This window comes from Tinamus guttatus, unplaced genomic scaffold (genome assembly GCF_059628265.1).
Source record: "Tinamus guttatus ecotype Peru unplaced genomic scaffold, ASM5962826v1 Tinamus_guttatus_pri_ptg000710l, whole genome shotgun sequence".
In the NCBI taxonomy this organism is placed as follows: Eukaryota; Metazoa; Chordata; class Aves; order Tinamiformes; family Tinamidae; genus Tinamus; species Tinamus guttatus.
Window position 1 is genome coordinate 2000694 of NW_028289244.1, and position 17775 is coordinate 2018468.

Sequence of the window (17775 nt, forward strand, 5' to 3'; positions counted from 1 at the left end):
TTGCTGTCCCTCCTGCAAGACCTCCCACTTGGAGAGCAAAGTATTCCCAGCTTGGACATGGCAGGAGAGGAGCGGCTGGGACCTCTCTGGAGCTGCCTGGGCTGGAAAGGAGCCCCTTTCCCCTCCCCAGGGCATCTCTTCCTCTGCTCTCAAGTGTTCTGAAGATCGAGGTGCATGGAGCAAAGCCCCAAAATGCAGGGAGGCTGGGGAGACCTTTGTGTCTTATCCCCATGCAGCGCAATTGCAGCTGCTTCCCAGTCTCCAGTGACTCATGCCAGCGACAGGGAGGGCAGAGCATGAATCTTCATGTTATTGTTATTATTTGTAAAATATTTGTTACTCAAAGAAAAGCGGGAAAAAAAAATATTGTTGGACCAGTTCTATGCTAGAACATTTAAAACGTCAAGTTTCAGATCTGGCTTTGGGGAAAAAAGAAGTCTCCCAGTAGGGACCCAGTGCATGGAGCGCTCCTTGTGTTTATCGTTCTGCATTAATGACAAGGGCAAGAGTTTCCACCAGCGCTCAGAATTGCTTTTGCTTTTGCTTTGCTCGTGTGCTGACGACTTAGTCGGGCACGTAACGCGTGCGGGTCACTAGACTTCCCCGAGAGGAAATGGATTTCATGTGCAGTTTTTCATTCTCATTTGCTCTTTACATTCTTCATTAGCGCAAAGAGCCCCAGTGAACCAAATACAGAAGATTAGCAGCCATTGAAAGAACCGTGACCTAGTTATTCTGCTCGTGGCAACAGTTCTGTGACGTTTTTGCTTGAATGCATGGTTTAGCAAAAGAAAAAATAAAAAGTCTATGTTTTCGAGTGAGAGAAGGCACGTGTTGGGGTTGAGGGCTGGGCTGTGGAGACAGGAGAACTTAACGGGGACAAGTGACATCAGCCAGACAGAGCACCAGCCTGCCCGATGGCTTGGGGCTGCTGGGGCACCAGAGAGGAGGGAGAAGGTTTAGGATTAGGATTTAGCTGGGAAACCCCAGGATACACTGTTAAATCATCCCTTTCCCTCCAAGCTTCACTGGAGCCTTGTTCAGCAGCGCCTTGTAGGCTGCAGTTCAAGTGTGGTCCCAGTGCATCAGCAGTGCTCAGATTGGTGTGGTGACCTCTTCAGAAACCCTGTCCTTTGCAAACTCTTCATTTTCTCCTGATTCAATCCTACCCTCAATGTCAGCCCAGCCCTAGCAGCTTCTCGCTGTTCTCAGTCTAAATGTACTTGGAGACTAGTAATGGTTCCAGATAAGGCAGCACCATGGGAGTCCATCATATAATCTGCCGGACTCAAGCTCTACCCTAACTTCAACCTCAGCCCTTTCACTAGTCTAGTGGCTCCTGGTCACCTCAAACTTCAGAGAGTCACAGATTTGCTCACCGTGAGTTTACAGCTTGGTGCCATCTCCCCCAAATCTCTTTCATCATCCGAGCTGAGCAGTTCCTCTTGATAAAATGGTGATTCTGGCCCATGGCAAACTCATGGTTCCATCACCAGAAGATGAGCTCGGGGAGCTTTATGTCCTCTCCGCTTGCTTCACTCATCAGCCTCCATGAAACCTGTTGTACAAATTTATCTGTTCCCCCTGGCCTGGATTATGATGCTGAGCCCTACTCCAGCCTCACCATCATGGCTTTCCCCTCATTCAACACCACCCCTACCCAAAACCCAAGCCTGAGACGTAGAGATACAAGCTGAATTCAACAGGCTTCACATGGGGCCACAGGGCCACAGGGCTATGTCTTCACAGAATATCAAAAGGTCCCAGCTGGCTGCATTGAGGTCTGAGGTTAGTGCTGTCCTCCCAAGCAAGGTTAGGGTTTAGTTTGGGTTCATGTTTTGCTGCCCTGGGGAGTTGTGAGTGAGGAGGACGTGGTTGAGCATCGAGAGCGTGGCCTGCCTGCTGCTGCTCCCTTGGACTCGTGCGTGGGAGACCTGCCGTCCCGCTTTCCTTGCCTGCATAAAGTAAAAAATGATGCTGTAGCTGCACGCTGGGACAAAAGGTCCCCTTGGAAAAGAGATTTCAAGGAAAAATATCTGATGACATCACAGTATGATGGCATCGCTGGGATATTTTGTATTTTTTGTTGTCAATAAGGTGTTCTGGTGGCCTGTAGCAGAGAGAGATTTCCCAGGAAATGCTTTTGGGTCACAGAAGAGGTAAAGATGCTTTAGCTACGCAGACCTTTACCTGGCAATAGCTCCGAAGTTCCCAGTAACTCCTTGGATTTTCACTGCCTCCTGACTGCACGGAGCTGGAGAGCACCAAGTCTTCACCCCATGGGAGAATCCAGCTCCTTTCGCTCCTCCTGCCCACAACAAAACTCCAGGTGCTGGAGTCCGCTCGCACCATGGGCTACTCCTGTTTTATGTGTGCAAAAAGAGCAGGTTTGGGATTTATGCAATGCACAGTTCAGCAACGATCAAAGAAAAACAGTTACAAGCAGGAGAGCGAGGGAAGTTACTGGCTCCCAACCAGGAGTGAGGACCCTCGAGGGCCGTGTCTGCCTGGAGCTGGATGTCTCCGTGTCACCGGCCGCCTGTCCAAGTTTCCCAAAGCAATGCTGTTCCCTTTCCAAAATTGCTTTGCGAGGGAGCGGGCGGCACATCTGCATGCATCCCTCCGGAAGCGCGCACGTCTGAGCGCGTAGGAAGGAGCAGGAGCGCCCTGTGGATTCACATCCCTCTCCATCATGCCCATGGCCACCCCTGGATCAAGACTAGTTAGGAGGAGCCGTCACAAGATTTTCCATGTGTTCCCATTCAGACTCCCGAGTGCCCCTTTCTTCTTTCTGCGCGCCTTATAAAAGGGCCGCGCACACCTACTTTCGGCTATAAATAAAAAATAATCATGTGCGCTTAGCACTTATTAAAATTCTTTTTAAATTTATATGCAAACGAGGAGCAGCCACAGGCTGCTGGCGGGCGGCCCGCGCCGCGCTTTGTTCTGCAGCGATTGCGCGCCACCGATGGGGCCGATAAATTAGTCCTCAGTGCCATCGCCTTGTCTTCGCGCCCAATCTCCTTGTAGCTACTGGAAGGTGTGGGTTGAGAAATGCTGGTTTGATTAGCTGGGCTTGTGGTTGGTCCCTTTTCATGCCAAAATCACTTAAGTGTTCCAGACATGGCATCCACCCATGGCATCTGCAAATGTATCTCTCCCCAGTGCGTCATAATTCCTGGGGTAGTGGGTGATGAATCATCAGGATCTAACGTGCAGATAAGCTGATGAGCGTTAATCAGAGCTCCTGCCCGAGGTGGGAAAATGCTGGGTGAGCAGTCTGCTGGCTGCCATGTAAATTATTTCATTATTTTATTTTTATTTCTTTCAGTTTTAAGAGCGCCGCTCTTCAAAGCTCCCAAGCTCGTAGTCGGGCTCTCCCAGTGCCAGCGCCATGCAAAACTAGCAGCAAGTAGCTTATAATCACAGTGACTCTCCCATGGCTGCGAAACCCTCCCCTTCCTCCTTTAATAACCTCCACAAATGAGTTTTTTGGGGTGATTTTGAGAAAGGCATCCCAAAGGGGCAGCGCAGTGCTGGGATGAGGCTTTTGCCCTCCGGAGCTCGGATGCAACGCCTGCACTGAGCTGATAGGAAAGGAATAAAATAAAATATCATAAAATAACGTAAAATAACATAAAATAAATAACGTAAGTAATTCCCCACATACTTCTTGCTTTCGGCGGATGGCAAAGTGAGCAGTCGCCAGCAGATGTCATCGCAGCCAACACAGCCTGCGCCACGGCGGGCAAGGAGGGAGGCCGTGCGGGGCCCGTAATAACCAATGGAAAAGGAAAATTAGAGAAAAAAAAAGATAAATCATGTGATCTCCCATTGCTGGGAGCTTGCACTCAGAGCGGGAGAGCTCGTTGGCAGCAGATGGAGCAGATAGGAGGGATTCAACTAGCGCTACAATTTGTTTTCTCGCGGGTAATTATGATTTATTAGTCCCTCGTGCCAATTATAGTCATTTAAAATAGTAATACCTAAAAAAAAAAAAAAAAAAGAGGGAAGAGAGAGCAAAGGTGCAGCAAGGGGCAGCACCAGCCATGGGGGGCAGCTCGGTGCTGCTGAAGCCAAGGCCGGCTGACCCAGCTTGACGCTGCCGTGCGTGGGATTTGGGCCAGGAAAGGCCGTTTTTGGTGCACACGGCAGCTCACGGCTGCGGGGTCGCCGTGCCCGCCTGCCCGCGGCCGCCCCGCGTGTGATTTACGGCGCTTTTCTCACCGCTTGGAAGCAATTTCACGCTTCCCGGGTAGCGCCGAGCTGCAGGTGAGGTGCCCGGGCGCTGGGAACGGAGCCTGGCAGCCCCGCCGGCCTTCCCGAGCCGCTGCTCATCCCGGCCGGGACGCGGGGGCAGAGGCACCCGGCAAGCCGGGACCTGCCAGGGCCGGGCGGCCCCGATCCGCCCGGCAGCCCTGCCTGGATGGCGCCGAGCCCCGGTCCCCGCTTCCCGCACACGGGAGCCTTCCCGGCCGCTGGAAACCTCTCCGTGCACCATTCCCATCCTGAACACAAAGCAAGGGAGTATTCCTGCTCGCGTCCTCTGGGAGAGCGTGCAGGGAGCCCCGCAGCCCCATTTGGGCAGGCAGCAAATTGCACTCATGACGAGGCGTTGTACGGAGGGTGACATTCATCAGCAGGCTGCTCTAAACACAGTTCCTTACCGACATCGCAGGGGTCACAACCCGCAACAAGTCTGCCGAGGCCAGACCCTGTGCATGTGGATTGCTGGTCTGCAGCCTGGAAATGTGTTGCAGGCCAGAAATGCAGCTGGAAAATCCCGCATGCGCATCCTGCACGGCCGGGACACCGCGCGGAGGCTGCGAGCACGGACGGGCGCGCGCTAAGTGGGGTCCCATCCGTGAGCATCGCGTGTGCATCCCTCCCATTTTCCATGCTTTTAGTGTCAAAAAGTGTGCAGGAAAGTTGCCCAGTGTGGTAGGAGCTCCGTGTCTTTGGCAATACTTCCTCCTAAATCCCCTCAGCCAGGTCCCGGTGATACTGGAGGGTTTATTTCTTCAGAAAGCCCCATGCTCTTTTGTATTCTGAAGTAGTGGAGGAAGGCGACCAACAAATTGAGGGAACACTATTTATTAATTATATTTTTAAAGATAAATTACTTTCTCATTGTAGCTCCTCTGTTAAAAACAGAAGAAATGTAAAATATGTGCAAACCTTTACAACCCATCTGTTTTTTAATTTGTGCACCCTAAGTAGCTTAGGGGATGACCGTAAGAGAGAATATCTTATTTTTGAATTGTAAACATTACAGGGGGGAAAAATGGAAATGTAAAGCAATGGAAATAGTTTTAGTTGCATTTTTTAACAAATGCACCACACATTTGCTACAAGAGGACTTTTATTTAAGAAAAAATACTACCAGCATAGGGATGACAATGTGGTGGTTAGTTAACCTCCTGGTTAGGCAGAAACCCAGAATGCCAGGAATCTGGATGGATCCATCATGTATAGTGTGTCAGTAGTACATTTATATGTTCTGGTCATTCAAACCTTACTAAACTCCATGATTCCATTCCTTGCGGGTTGGCACCCTTTGGTTTTCATGCTTGCGTGAACACCAGCCTCAAAGCAAAACCAAGTTGAAAGGGCAAAGTTTCATCAATGATTTTCCTCATCAAAACCATATGAAATGATGAGTTTCCCTTTTTTTTTTTTCCCCCTCAGTGGGAAACCTTTGATCACTCCTGGCTTGTGAACTTTTCGTCAGCCTGGCTTGAAATGCAGTTCAAGCCCAGGTGAGTCTCGTGTGCTCTCTGGGTGCAGCCGAAAACTTACTGGAGCTGCTGGAAAAAGCAACACCAAGAAGCTGCCCTAGCTGTAGCCCTGGTCATTTATGAGTTAGCAGAAAAAAAAGAGAAGTTGCACTTGGCTGTTTTTCAGGACTAGTCCAAGTTATAACCCCCCTTTGTGGCCCGCATGGCCTAGTGTTATGTTTAATTGCACTATCAGAGAGAGAAAATCAAACTCTTCAGACAAAGCATGAAGTTTAGAAGCAACCGGCTCCCCCAAATCTGCCTTCCATATTGAAGACGCAAAGACAAAAATAAGCATATTACTTTCCACTCACATAGTAAAATATTATGCAATTAAATGTATGAATCTCAATACCTGAAGAACAGGATTTGATGACACATGACAAGAGCTGAGTTAAAATCTGTATGACTTAATAGCAGTGTGATAGGCCACCTTTCGCATCCCAGACGTGCTGAAGGTGAAGCCGAGGCATGGGATGGGAATAGAGCTTAAGTTTCCTGATTATTCCATCCTTCAGCAGCACTACCACCCTCAAAATGAGCCTGCTAAGTGTTTCTCAACAGATTCCATAGGCAATAAGGAATAAAACATGACAAAAGGTCTAGAAAGATCATGGATGTGGAGCCGCACGTTGCCGCGGTGCTCGGGGCCGGGGATTAGCCCCTGAGCCTGGGACCGCTCCTCGCTTTACATTTCATTGCAGGCAGCGTTTCGGGAACTTGCAGAAGTCAAGTGGCAGGACAAGATTAATTAGGATTCCTTTCTAATCCTAATTACGACGCTGCTTGCTTCCCACGATAGGAGGCATGCATTACCATATGGACAAGTTTGTTTCTTTACCCCTCTCCCATCCCCTCTGCTTCCCTCCTCCCCGCAACAAAAAGAAAAGGTTAAATAACATTTAATACATCTTACAGTAATTAAAAAAAAAAAACTCTTTTGGTGTTAATCTACTAAAGACATCAGATGGGCAGAGGAGAAAACCATCCAATTCCCTATTAATTTCCCTCGCTGTCTAATTATATGCAAATCCGCCAAGCCCAGGTTTTAATTCAGCCGTTCGCATTAAGAGATCAGAGGAAGATGCAGAACGGGAAGCGGCGGCTGACACGGCGTCGGGGGCTCTCCGGGACTCCGGCGAGATAAACGCCGCGTTTTAATTAAAATGTTTATTCCACCCGGCGTGCGATCCCGCTCGCTGCCTTCCGCGGAGAGAAAGGGCCCTAAGCCGAGACGAGCTGGAGCTCCTCGTTTTGTGTTGTTTGTATTTTCCTTCCTAGCTCCCCTGCGCCCTTTTGTGTCAGTGGGCAGATATTTTTGCTTTTGTTTTAGATGGGAAGAAAAAGGAGGAGGAAGGCGGTGGGGCTGAGTGGCTGCAAGGCTCCCGATGGAGCCCTGGGGATGCTGAGCAAACATTTGCTGCTTGAAAATGGGTCTCACTGACACCCTGAGGCTTCCTGATGGGTTTATTGCCAGCAGATATGCTGAGAAATCTCACCAAATTTCCCAGCTGTGGCAAATCCCAGCCAGGGCCAGACCCACAAGCCAAACGCCAGGGCCACAACCTCGTTTCAGCTCCAAGTCCTCCTGCAGATGCAGGTCTTGTTCCCCTACCTGTCCCGGGAGTGAGGGTGGGATCCAGGACTTCCCGTGGGATCTCCTTTCCTGCATTTTGCCCAATCCTTGTATCTTCGAGCGTTGTGGGTCTGGAGCCATGGGCTTGGGATGCCGGGTAGTGGGTGCAGCAATTGGCTCTGCTTCTCACTTAGTTTTTGCTTTGCTGGGAATTCCACCCAGAAGCGGAATGGGTGAAAGGAGGTCAAATATTGTCAGTGTCAGGGGCTCAAGCGAGGCCTTTCCATTTGTGCTGTCCCTTCTCCAAGGGGGACACAGTGATTTTGGCGCTCGTCCTCGGCCACTGTAAGCGAAATAGCTTCAGGAGGGTCTTTTGATCTTGATTTTTCCATGCTTTTTTTTTTTTCTTCTTCTTTCGCGAAGAACCACCTACGTCTTTCTCTTAGCAGATAAATACTCAAGAAGTGAAACAGCTCTTCCTGTGCCCGTAAATGATGAAAAAGATCAGCTATTTCTCCTGCAGAGCTTGACTTAAAAATTACAACCATCCTCGCTTAAAAACAGAAACCAGCAGTGGTGGCAGCAGCATGGGGAGCCTCGTGCATTGCCCCGCGTCTGCTCGCGGCCCGGCTGGGATGTCCTGGGGCTTCTTGGGGCTTCTTGGAGCTTCTTAGCTTCTAGATGGGGCCGGGAATATAGATGATGGTGCCAGAGTGGGTAGAGCTTGGAAGGATCTTGCAAATAGCTGCAAAAACTTGGGAAAAGTCCTGTGTTCTCCCTGCCTGTTCTCGGAGTGAGGAGCATCCTCTTGTATTGTGACTGGCCTCGCACAGGGTAAGGGGCTGAAATAGGGCCCCGCTTGCCCATATGCGGTGTGTGATTGAAACAGGTTGGCTGTCGTGATGTGCAGGCCTTGCCCTTGCCTTGGCATTGCGGATGTTGGTGCGTGTCCGTGTGGAGCAGGGTACGGATGGGGCGGCCGACCCTTCCTTGGCCCTGCGCCGTCAGGGCGCATCCCTCTTCCCCCAAAAAACACAAATGCAAAACGCGAAGAGGCAGCGCCGCAGGGCCGGGGCCGAGCGGGGGCGGCCGTGACTTTCCCTGCTTCCTGCCGCCGCCGCGGGCTGCGCGGATGCAGCAAAAGTGAGAAAAGCGAGAGCGCGGCGGGCGGGCGGGCGGGAGGACGGGGCCGCGGCGCGGGCGCGCGGGGCGGCCGGGGGCACGTCCTGCTCCGCGGCACCTCGCGGCGCGGGGACAGCTGCGGTGTCACCTGCGTTAGGGCCGCCCGCTCCTCTCCCTGCTCCCCCGTGGCTGGTTCTGCAGAGCCCAGGGCTGGTTCCTCGCCGAGCCTGCAGCCTTGCAGGGGCTGCTTTCTCGCAGGCTCCCCTCCAGCAAGAGGCCGGCTCGCTTAGGAGGGCTCCATGCCACCCCGGTGCTCAGCGGGCGCTTTGGGGACACGGACAAGCGCCCCTCGCCTCGTTGTCCCCCCCTGCAGCTCCCTGCCCCGCGGCCTCTTCATTTCGCTATTTCTGGGGCCGGCGGTGTGGGGCAATCTGAAAGTGAGCTGAGTAATCTCTCCTCACCGCCGCCACGGCTCCGCCGGCGGCAGCTGCAAACCGCAGCGAGCGCCGGCCGGGGCGGCGAGCCCGCGGCACCGGCGCTGGGGACGGTGGGGACTGCTCGTCTGCGGAGCGGGGGGTTCCTGCGTGGCCCCCCGGGCACCGAGCTCGGCAGCCAGGAGCGCACGGGGCCCTGCGCTCGGCCGGGACCGTGGTGGAGACGCCAGCCGGGGCGGGTGATGCTCCGTGGGGAGCAGCGATGCCGTGCGGGATGCGGATGCTCCCCGAGATGCAGCAATGATCCACGGGAGGCAGCGACGCCCTGCCAGGTGTGGCGGTGCTCCGCACGGTGCAGCAGTGCTCCACGGGATACGATGACGTTCCGTGGGATGTGGCGGTGGTGCACAGGACGTGGTGATGCTCCACGGGATGCAGCGATGCTCCACGGGGTGCGGCGATGGTCCATGGGGTGCAGCGATGCTCCATGGGATGTGGCGATGCTCCATGGGATGCGGCGATATTCCTTGGAATGCAGTGATGCTCCACGGGATGCAGTGACACTCCACAGGATACAGCAATGATCCACAGGATGTGTCAATATTCCACAGGATGCAGCAAAGCTCCACGGCATGTGGTGATGCTCCGTGGAATGCAGTGATGCTCCATGGGATGCAGCGATGCTCCATGGGATGCGGTGATGCTCCATGGGATGTCATGATGCTCCACAGGATGCAGTGATGCTCCATGGCATGTGAAAATGCTCCATGGGATGCGGCAATGCTCCATGGGATTTGGTGATGCTCCATGGGAGGCTGCTCCAGGAGGGCCAGCGGCTTCCTCAGCAGGAGCTTTCCTGCCATCCACCCTCATTCCCTTCCCTTTGGGGCTGGCCACCAGAGCAGCCTCCGCTCCCCCAGGTGTTTCCCAGCACTTCCTGCACGCGGAGCCTGGGCGCTCGGAGCCCAGCAGCCCCACTTCATCCCCCTCTCCGCATCCCAGCATGTTGCAGAGAGCCGAGCGCCCCGTGGAATTGTGTCCCCAGGGGTGCTGGGACCTGGACACGGTGCCATGGCCAAAGCACGGGGAAAACGCGGAAATTCTTCAGGGAAAGGCATGTGCAAAACAGAGTGGGGCTCTTGAGCAGCCGTCTGCATCACCTTCTTCAAAGCTTCCGCTTCTTTTTATTATTATTTGTTCTTTATTATTATTCTTTTTCTTTGGCAAAAAAAGTATTCTCTAATGCTATGCTCAGAACCAAAACCCCACAGAGTTGTGGCGTCCATGGAAATTTTTAGTTTTGATCATTTCATTCTGATTTTGGCGTTTGACTTCCTGTGTTGCGTTGCGTGGCGATTAAGGGTAAGCTCTTAAGCAAAACAAAACAAAAATTTCAAAATGTCAAAATAAAACCGAGCCAGTGATGTAAAACTACTCATCTTTGGCAAGCCAGGACTAAATATATCGGTCTTTTAAAAAAAAATGAGTCAAAATGCCTGTTAACACCAGGTGTTTTCCAGAAGGTTTTGGTTGTGATGGATCACCATTTTCTAACCATCCCGCTGCTCCATCCCACCGGAATCGGGCTGGTTCTGCTGCAAACGCGCATCCTCCTGACTCATGTGCTCCCTCCGTGGCCCTGCAAAGGAAATGGAGAAGAGCCAGCCTGTACATGGGACATCATCTCCATCCCATAACCAGTGATTCTGCAGCGTGTTCTTCCAGGGGGAAAATTTTAAATGCATAAAAAATACTTAAAATGCATAAAAACGAGCCCCCAGGAGAGCAGTTCAGCATGAGTTCTTTAGCACAAGTTCAGCATCCACTTTTGTTCCCCCAATGGGTTTCTTTCCTCCCACCTCTAGGTTGGGAGCTAAATAAAGGTCAATTTGGAGAGATTATTTAAAAACACGTAAATGCCCTTACATTAAATCCGGCGCAGTCAGCAGGAAAACGCTTACGGAGGAGTTAATTTTACAGCCCATGATGACATCAGCTGGCAACTCCTGGCTTTGAAAACTCTCTTCAGGGCTCACGTGTTGCAGCTGATTTGCAGAAACTGAACCTGGACCTGGTAGGAAGAGGGGCAGCGATGAGCAATGATGATGGTGGTGTCTGCACACTGCAGATTGGACACGGGGAAGCAGCGGGGAAGGGGGCACTTGTTCCTGAGCATCCAGTTGTGATTTTGCTCCTGAGGACTGTGGAGGTGACGCACGGATGCTCCGGATGGGAATTCAGCTAAGTCAGGGCTGCCCGCGCGCCATGGAGCAACCCCACGTTTGCACTGGTGAGGAGGGTCATGTTCCCCACATCCCCCATAGGTGCCAAATCTGCAGCCCATGCACCAACGCGTGAGATTTGGAGGTGCTCTTGGCGAGGAACAGCATTTACATGAGCAGATCTTTGTGCAGAGGTGCTTGTAAAGCAGCGTCTCCAGCTCCCGGCCTCTTCTCCTTTCCCTTTCCCGGGTTTCCCGCCCCAAGGCGCAATGCAGAAGGCAGGAGGTCCCTGAGCAGCCGCCGGGGCTCCAGCAGAGCAGGCGCTCGCTGAGACCCAGCACAATCATTACCGAAGTGAAAGGCAGCGTCTGAGCGAGCGCGGCGGCTGGAATGAGCTGGCAGTGCCGGGCAGCGCACGCTCCGCGGATGCGCCGCTGCGATTCCCGCCTGCCCGCTTGCCTTTCCCGTGGGCGCCGCTCCGGTTTTCTGCCAGATTTGCAGGGCAATCTGGCCTGCTTCTCTTCCTGCTTTACTGGGACAAATCCGAGCATTTCTGATGGCCGGGTGAAGCTGGACAGGATTGAAAGGCGTCGCGGGTGAAACTGGGCACGCACGGAGCAGCCTGCGGCGTTCCGGGCGCGGAGGCTGGAGGGAGACGGCGAAGCATGTGTGTGTGCTCCCTACCAGGAGGAATGCAAAAGAGAGAGGGAGGCTGGTGGGTTTGGGGTTTTCTTTGGTTTTATTTTTCCTAAAAATGCCTGTTAAGCACTGACTTTGCTCGCCAATGTACGTCGGAGATGCACTGTGGGGTTGGGAAGCGTCTTGGGAGCAGCCCACGCCACGTGTGCTTGCAGCGTTCCTCCTGGAGGAAAAAAGTCCTGGAAAAGCCTGAAATGGGTGATTTTGCATTTCACCCGGCGCTGTGCCTGACTCCTGTCCTTGTGCCTTGCAGTCTAACAAGGTGCCCGTGGTGCAGCCGTCGCACGGAGTCCACCCGCTCACCCCGCTCATCCCCTACAGCAACGACCACTTCAGCCACGGCTCCCACTCGCCCCACTTGCCCGCCGACATCAACCAGAAGCAAGGTAACAGCGGCGGGATGCACATAGGAAACGGGGCTTGTTTGGGGGTTGTTAGCTCCCTGCAACGCTTTATAATCTTGGCCAGTGACGTTTGATATCAAAAGCATCAGCCTTGCTCATCAAATGTGCTCAGCTGCCTGTGCAAGCTGCCTGCAGACCAGAGCCGGAGAGATGATGCTCAAGAGTCAACCAGAAAATGGAAAGTAATCTTTCCTTTGACTCATACCCAAACTGCTGTCAGGCTGTCGTTTTGAGAAAATGAATGTTTGAAACAGGAAATATTTTGACTAAATAGGATTGGTGTCTAATAGCTAACTGGATTTTTATATCTGGGTGTCAGTCCACGGCCACACGTTATGTGGTTGTTGCACTCTCTGGCTGCAAAGGAAAGTACAGAGAGGTTAAACTCTGAGCTCTAAAATATGGGTGCAGATGCAAGAAGTCACCACAGAGCATCTTTCTTTGGGGGTGAAGGACAAGAGGACTGTGAAGTCCAACTTGTCACTTCTAGGTAGTACAGCAGGGTCTGAAAACAATCTATTCGGAGCATCCAAGCTTTTGCACCAACCCAGTCTTGGTTTCCTATGTCACTGAGCAATTCCTGTGCACTGAGCAAATGCACCAGGGGAGGGACTCAGGATTCACCCGAGCAAAGAAATCAGTGCAGAACTCACAGCACAAAACGGAGAGTTTGGGCAAGTCCTTCATGCAGGAGCTCGGGAGCTGCTCGCTTTTCCAGGCTGTCCAGTGCTGCCAAGCGCTCCGCATGCCTAAAAGCACCGGGCACCCGGGACCCGCTGGCAGCCTCCATGCTCTCCGGAGGCCCATCGGGAATGCCGCAGGGAAGGATTTATGTCTGGGGTAATAGATACCCAGGCACATCCTGGGTTGCTGCCAGCCAACAAATTGCTTGTCAGCCACTAGAGTATAATAAACTCAGTAGAAAAATATGAAGAGAAGTTAAACACTCATTTCAATTCATTTTCCTAGCCTTAGAGGAATGACATGAATAGTAGCTGAATATGCAAAAAGCAAACAAAAAGAAACCCCACAGCTTCGTCCCGCTCTAGCCAGTGCTTTATTAATACCAAGGATCTCATCAATCTGAGTGTATTCGCAGTCCACGCGTCATGGTCACTGGTAGCATGTCCTAGAGAGACCTCGGTGATAACTCACTTGCGGTTCAGTCCAGATGAAAATCTTCCACAAGGTGCAATAAGAGCAAAGCCTTTGCGTGAACATCTTCCTTTCCCTGCCTGCTGAGCTTCCAGGGAAAATGTGAGCTCTGCCTTATGTAGCTCTTATATTGGAAAGCTAAATCCCAGGAAACCCTGGTAGCTACCGCATCCTGGTGCTGCAGCCAATGGAAAACGATGGATGCTCTGACTTCTCCCTCCTCCCCTGGCCCTGCCTGCTGAGCCAGGGGCTGGGACATCCCGCAGGGATCCCCCTTGCCAGAGGCGAATTCCCACCCGACACCCGGGTCCGCAGAGGAGCAGGACAGCAGGAAACGCTGCTTTAACAGAGGCTCAGTGGAGACCTGCCTCTAAATATGTATACATGTATAATATTTGGAAGCAAGGCATTTGGGATCTATCCCTGCTCCCCACCAGCCTGCCGCTTGCTCCAATGCCTTTCCCTCCCCTTTTTCCTAGGAGTGCACCGTCCTTCCCAGACATCCGATATCCCCGGTTTCTACCCCCTCCCTCCTGGCGGAGTCGGACAGATCACTCCTTCGATGGGATGGTGAGTGCAGCCGCTCCGCGTTGCCCCGGCCTCGCTGGCTCCCTATGGGATTCACTCCCGCTTTCCGCTCCGGGATGGGTATTGAACCTCTTCCTGACGGAGATCCCATCCTGGCCGCGTTGCTCCCACAATTAGTGTGATGGAGAGGTGGATAAAGGGGAAGCCGATCCATGGAAGAGCGTGGCCGGTTGCTGTCTTCCTGGGTATCCGAGACAGGTCTGGATGCTCCCTGAATCCCGTGTGCACGCGACCGGAGCAAGGAGCGCCGCCAGGCCGGCTCCGTGCCGCGGAGGAGTGCGGATGGAGTTCATGGATGAGGAATCCGGGTCAGGAACCCATGGCCAAGGAGGACGTCATGGGGCCAGGACATGAGGATGTTTTGCAAAACAGAAGACGTGGAACATATGAAAACACCGAGGGAAAAGTTACCCCTTTTTTTTTTCATGAATTTTGCGTTCCAGATATTTAACCACAGAGAAGCAGAGGCTGAGGCCTTTGATAAGGAGCGTGGCTGCAGAGAGATTACATGCTGCTTTCCATGCTAAATCTGCTCCTCTGGAGCGATGGTTTAACTCCTCACACGATGTGGTTCATCCTCAGGAAAAGCAGGCACTGGAGCGGGGGGCAAGGAGGGAGCCCCTTTCCAAAGGCCACATCCATGCTCTGGGATGAGGAGCTGTTAAAGCAGCCTTGGCTACATGGAGAAGGAAAACAATAAGAAAAAAAGAGAAGATCCTGTTTTTGGAAGTGTTTCTGCTTGTTTGCTGACAAGGGAGACCAGCGTCGGACAGGGCATCCCCAGCCAGGCTGGAGCAAGCGAGCGAAGTGCTCCCAGCAGAGCAGGGAGCGGACAGCCCTTCACCATGTACCTCCCTTACTGCTTTTACTGCCTCAGATGGGCAAAAAAAGGCAGGAAACAGCGTCCAAAGTGCTCAGAGAAGATCCCAGCACGTGCCTCGGGGCGGACCATTCCGCAGGGATGTGCCAAGAGCCGCTTACGGCTCAAGAGCAGCTTCTCCCAAGGGAATATCAGGGCTCCCCGTCCCAGGGCGGTGCAAGCCCCAATTGCACTTTCCCAGCAATCAGGGGCTGACTCTGCAATCAAATTAATTTCCGTGTCAGAACCGCTTTGGATAAAACCGTGAGCGCCATGGTCCTTTTAATACTCTACTCCGTGGGCCCACCAGATCAGCGAATGTCGCTTTTGGATCAGCTGTGGATGGGTTTTCCCGAGCCCAGGGGCAGGAATGTCAGACTTCAAAGGCCCTTCAGCTTTTCCCAGCAAACTTGGCCGTTTGTCACCTGCCTGCAGACGGATCGTGCGGATCGTCCCCATGCCGGGGAGGCGGGCAGAGCCTAGAACGGGTGTTTTCACCCCAAAAAAAGCTCATGTGATACCATGCTCGGTGGCCTAGAGGTGCTGCAGGGGCTTAAGGGGTGGCCCCTGGTTCTGCTTGACGAGCATCTTCCAGCCTCTCTGCTGGAGGAGCGTTTTTGAGCTGTGTCCAGGCAAAAATGAAGCAGACTGGGTCTTTTCCCCATTTTGCAAGAGCAGCGAGCAATTTTGCTCTTTTTTGCTGCCCCTTTTGCTGCTGCAGCAGGAGCAAGGGCTGGAACCGCCTCATCCTCACTGTGCCCATGTCTCCCACCACTCTGGTGGGACTCGGAGCCGTGATGGGGATAGGGGGACCCCCGGGGACCTTGCGGGGATGCCCGCACGCAGCTCCGCACGCAGCGAAGGGAACCGCCGCACTCCCTAAAGGTCCTTGACGGCCTCTTTCTTCCCGCTCCCAGGCAGAGCCAGTCTGTCTATCCGCTGCCGTCATGTGGATTTAGGCAGCCGTACTCGTCGGCGCTTCCCGCTGGGGCCTCTTTCTCCAGGTGAGTATGAGCCGCCGGGCCGGCCGCCGCTCCGCTCCGCTTGCCGCGCCTGCGGTCGGAGCTTGCAGCCAGCGCCGGCCTCGCCGCCGCAGCGGAGCCATCGGAGAGGCCGGCACGGGGCCGGAGAAGCCGCTGCCGGGACCCTGCCGCTGCCTCGGGCTTTGCTGCGCCGAGACCCATGGATTTACCCGGTCTCGGCCTCCCGAGCGCGCGGCCGGGCGGCAGGAGGAGCCTCCGCTCCCTCCCAGCGCCGTCCCCTGCGAGCAACGCGCGCCCGCTTGCGCTTCCGCTTCGCCTCGTCCTGCCGCAGGGCCGAGCAGCCGCTTTCCCAATGGATTTCCTCCTGGTCGGCGGGAAGTGGCGTCTCCTCGCCCGGCCTCGACGGCAGGAAGGAGCTAACGGCCCCGCAGAGGACAGGGCCAGCGGAGCCCGAGCGCCCCAGGGCCGATGGCAATCAGGCTGCTGTGAGCGAGGCCAAGCCGCCGGTCCCCGCGTGCAGCTCCTGCCGTTCAGCTCATGTTCAGACTTAGGCTTTTCTTTGCCTAAAAAGCACAGCGAACCCAGTCACTCACATCCAGACGCCGGCAAGAGCTTGTTGTTTCGTGCAGCGCTAGTGAGTTGTTGCAGCAGCGAAAGCGCCTTTTAGGAACGCGCTCACGCCGCTCTCTTGCAGGTTCACCCACCCGCTGATGCTGGGCTCCGGCATGCACACCACCGGCATCCCGCACCCCGCCATCGTGCCCCACTCCGGCAAGCAGGACATGGAGCACTACGACCGGAACATGTGAGTCCGCGAGCGCTGTCCCCGTGGATGCTTGTCCCCTCGGATGCTTGTCCCCGTTCCTTCCCCCCGCTAACTGCTCCTTTTGCATTCCCACCAAGGAAACCTCAGCCCGAACCAAAGCGCGAGAAGGAAGCCAAGAAGCCCACCATCAAGAAGCCCCTGAACGCTTTCATGTTGTACATGAAGGAGATGCGGGCCAAGGTCATCGCCGAGTGCACCCTCAAGGAGAGCGCGGCCATCAACCAGATCCTGGGCAGGAGGGTGAGCGCAGGGGACCGGCACCTCCGCCACCATCCCCGTCCATCCCAAAGGATGGAGCAGCCCGTCCCGGGCAGCCCCTTGTCCTGCGGGCGCTGGGGGCTGGCAGGGGGGACGCGGCAGAGGGGTTTATCCCTCCCTTCTCCTTGCAGTGGCACGCGCTGTCGCGGGAGGAGCAGGCCAAGTACTACGAGCTGGCGCGCAAGGAGCGGCAACTGCACATGCAGCTCTACCCCGGCTGGTCCGCCAGGGATAACTACGTGAGTGGCGAGCGGCACCCCGGCAATCGCCAAACTCTCCCCTGCCGCCCTGATTGCTTTCTTTCTTGCTGTGATTTCTGGGGCTTTCTCGTGCTGTGCAGCAGTAGCGCCACCCAGGACACACGTGCAATCGCATGCGTAGAAATATCAGCGATGCTGTGAACATCCCCCCGGCTGTGCATCTTTGCACCACTGTAGCCTGAACGTTATGTTTATGGAGGAGCTCGCTGCACCAGGAGCTTCCCACCACCTTCACCCAAACCACAGGAATTCTCATGGAAAGGCACAGGTGGAAGCCGGCTCTCCCAGGGATGTTTTCCCCGCAGGCTGGATTTGCTCCCCATTAATATAAGTCAGGAGGATGTGGAGGACGTTGTTATGTATTCTGGGTTGGAGAAGCAGTCTGGGGATAAAGTTGTGTTTTCCCATTAATGAGGGAAGGAAACAGAGGAGTGATAGGTGGGTCCAGAGCTGGGAAAGAGCCGAGATGAGTGTTCCCAGGCTGGGGGGTCTCTAGAGACTTGTTTTCCATTAAAATCAGGAGAGGGGAAGGTGGAAGGCGCTAAATGTGTCGAGTGCTTTCCAGCCACATGGAGACCCACACACAGGGTCCAGATCCGGTGTGGGGCAAAA

General features: G+C 54.2%; 1 protein-coding gene across 5 annotated transcripts in view; it reads left to right on the top strand.

Moving 5' to 3' along the window:
- The window catches only part of TCF7 (transcription factor 7), a 46017-nt gene that overhangs the window by 22921 nt on the left and 5321 nt on the right, over positions 1-17775 (top strand). For 3 of the 5 annotated variants that reach the window (XM_088536901.1, XM_088536904.1, XM_088536903.1), the window contains exons 4-9: positions 12084-12216; positions 13869-13959; positions 15754-15840; positions 16514-16624; positions 16723-16885; positions 17035-17142. In XM_088536901.1, the coding sequence (XP_088393027.1) occupies positions 12084-12216; positions 13869-13959; positions 15754-15840; positions 16514-16624; positions 16723-16885; positions 17035-17142 (693 nt within the window). The remainder of the gene's footprint in view (positions 1-12083; positions 12217-13868; positions 13960-15753; positions 15841-16513; positions 16625-16722; positions 16886-17034; positions 17143-17775) is intronic. The other 2 variants (XM_088536902.1, XM_088536905.1) reach the window with 1 other exon arrangement.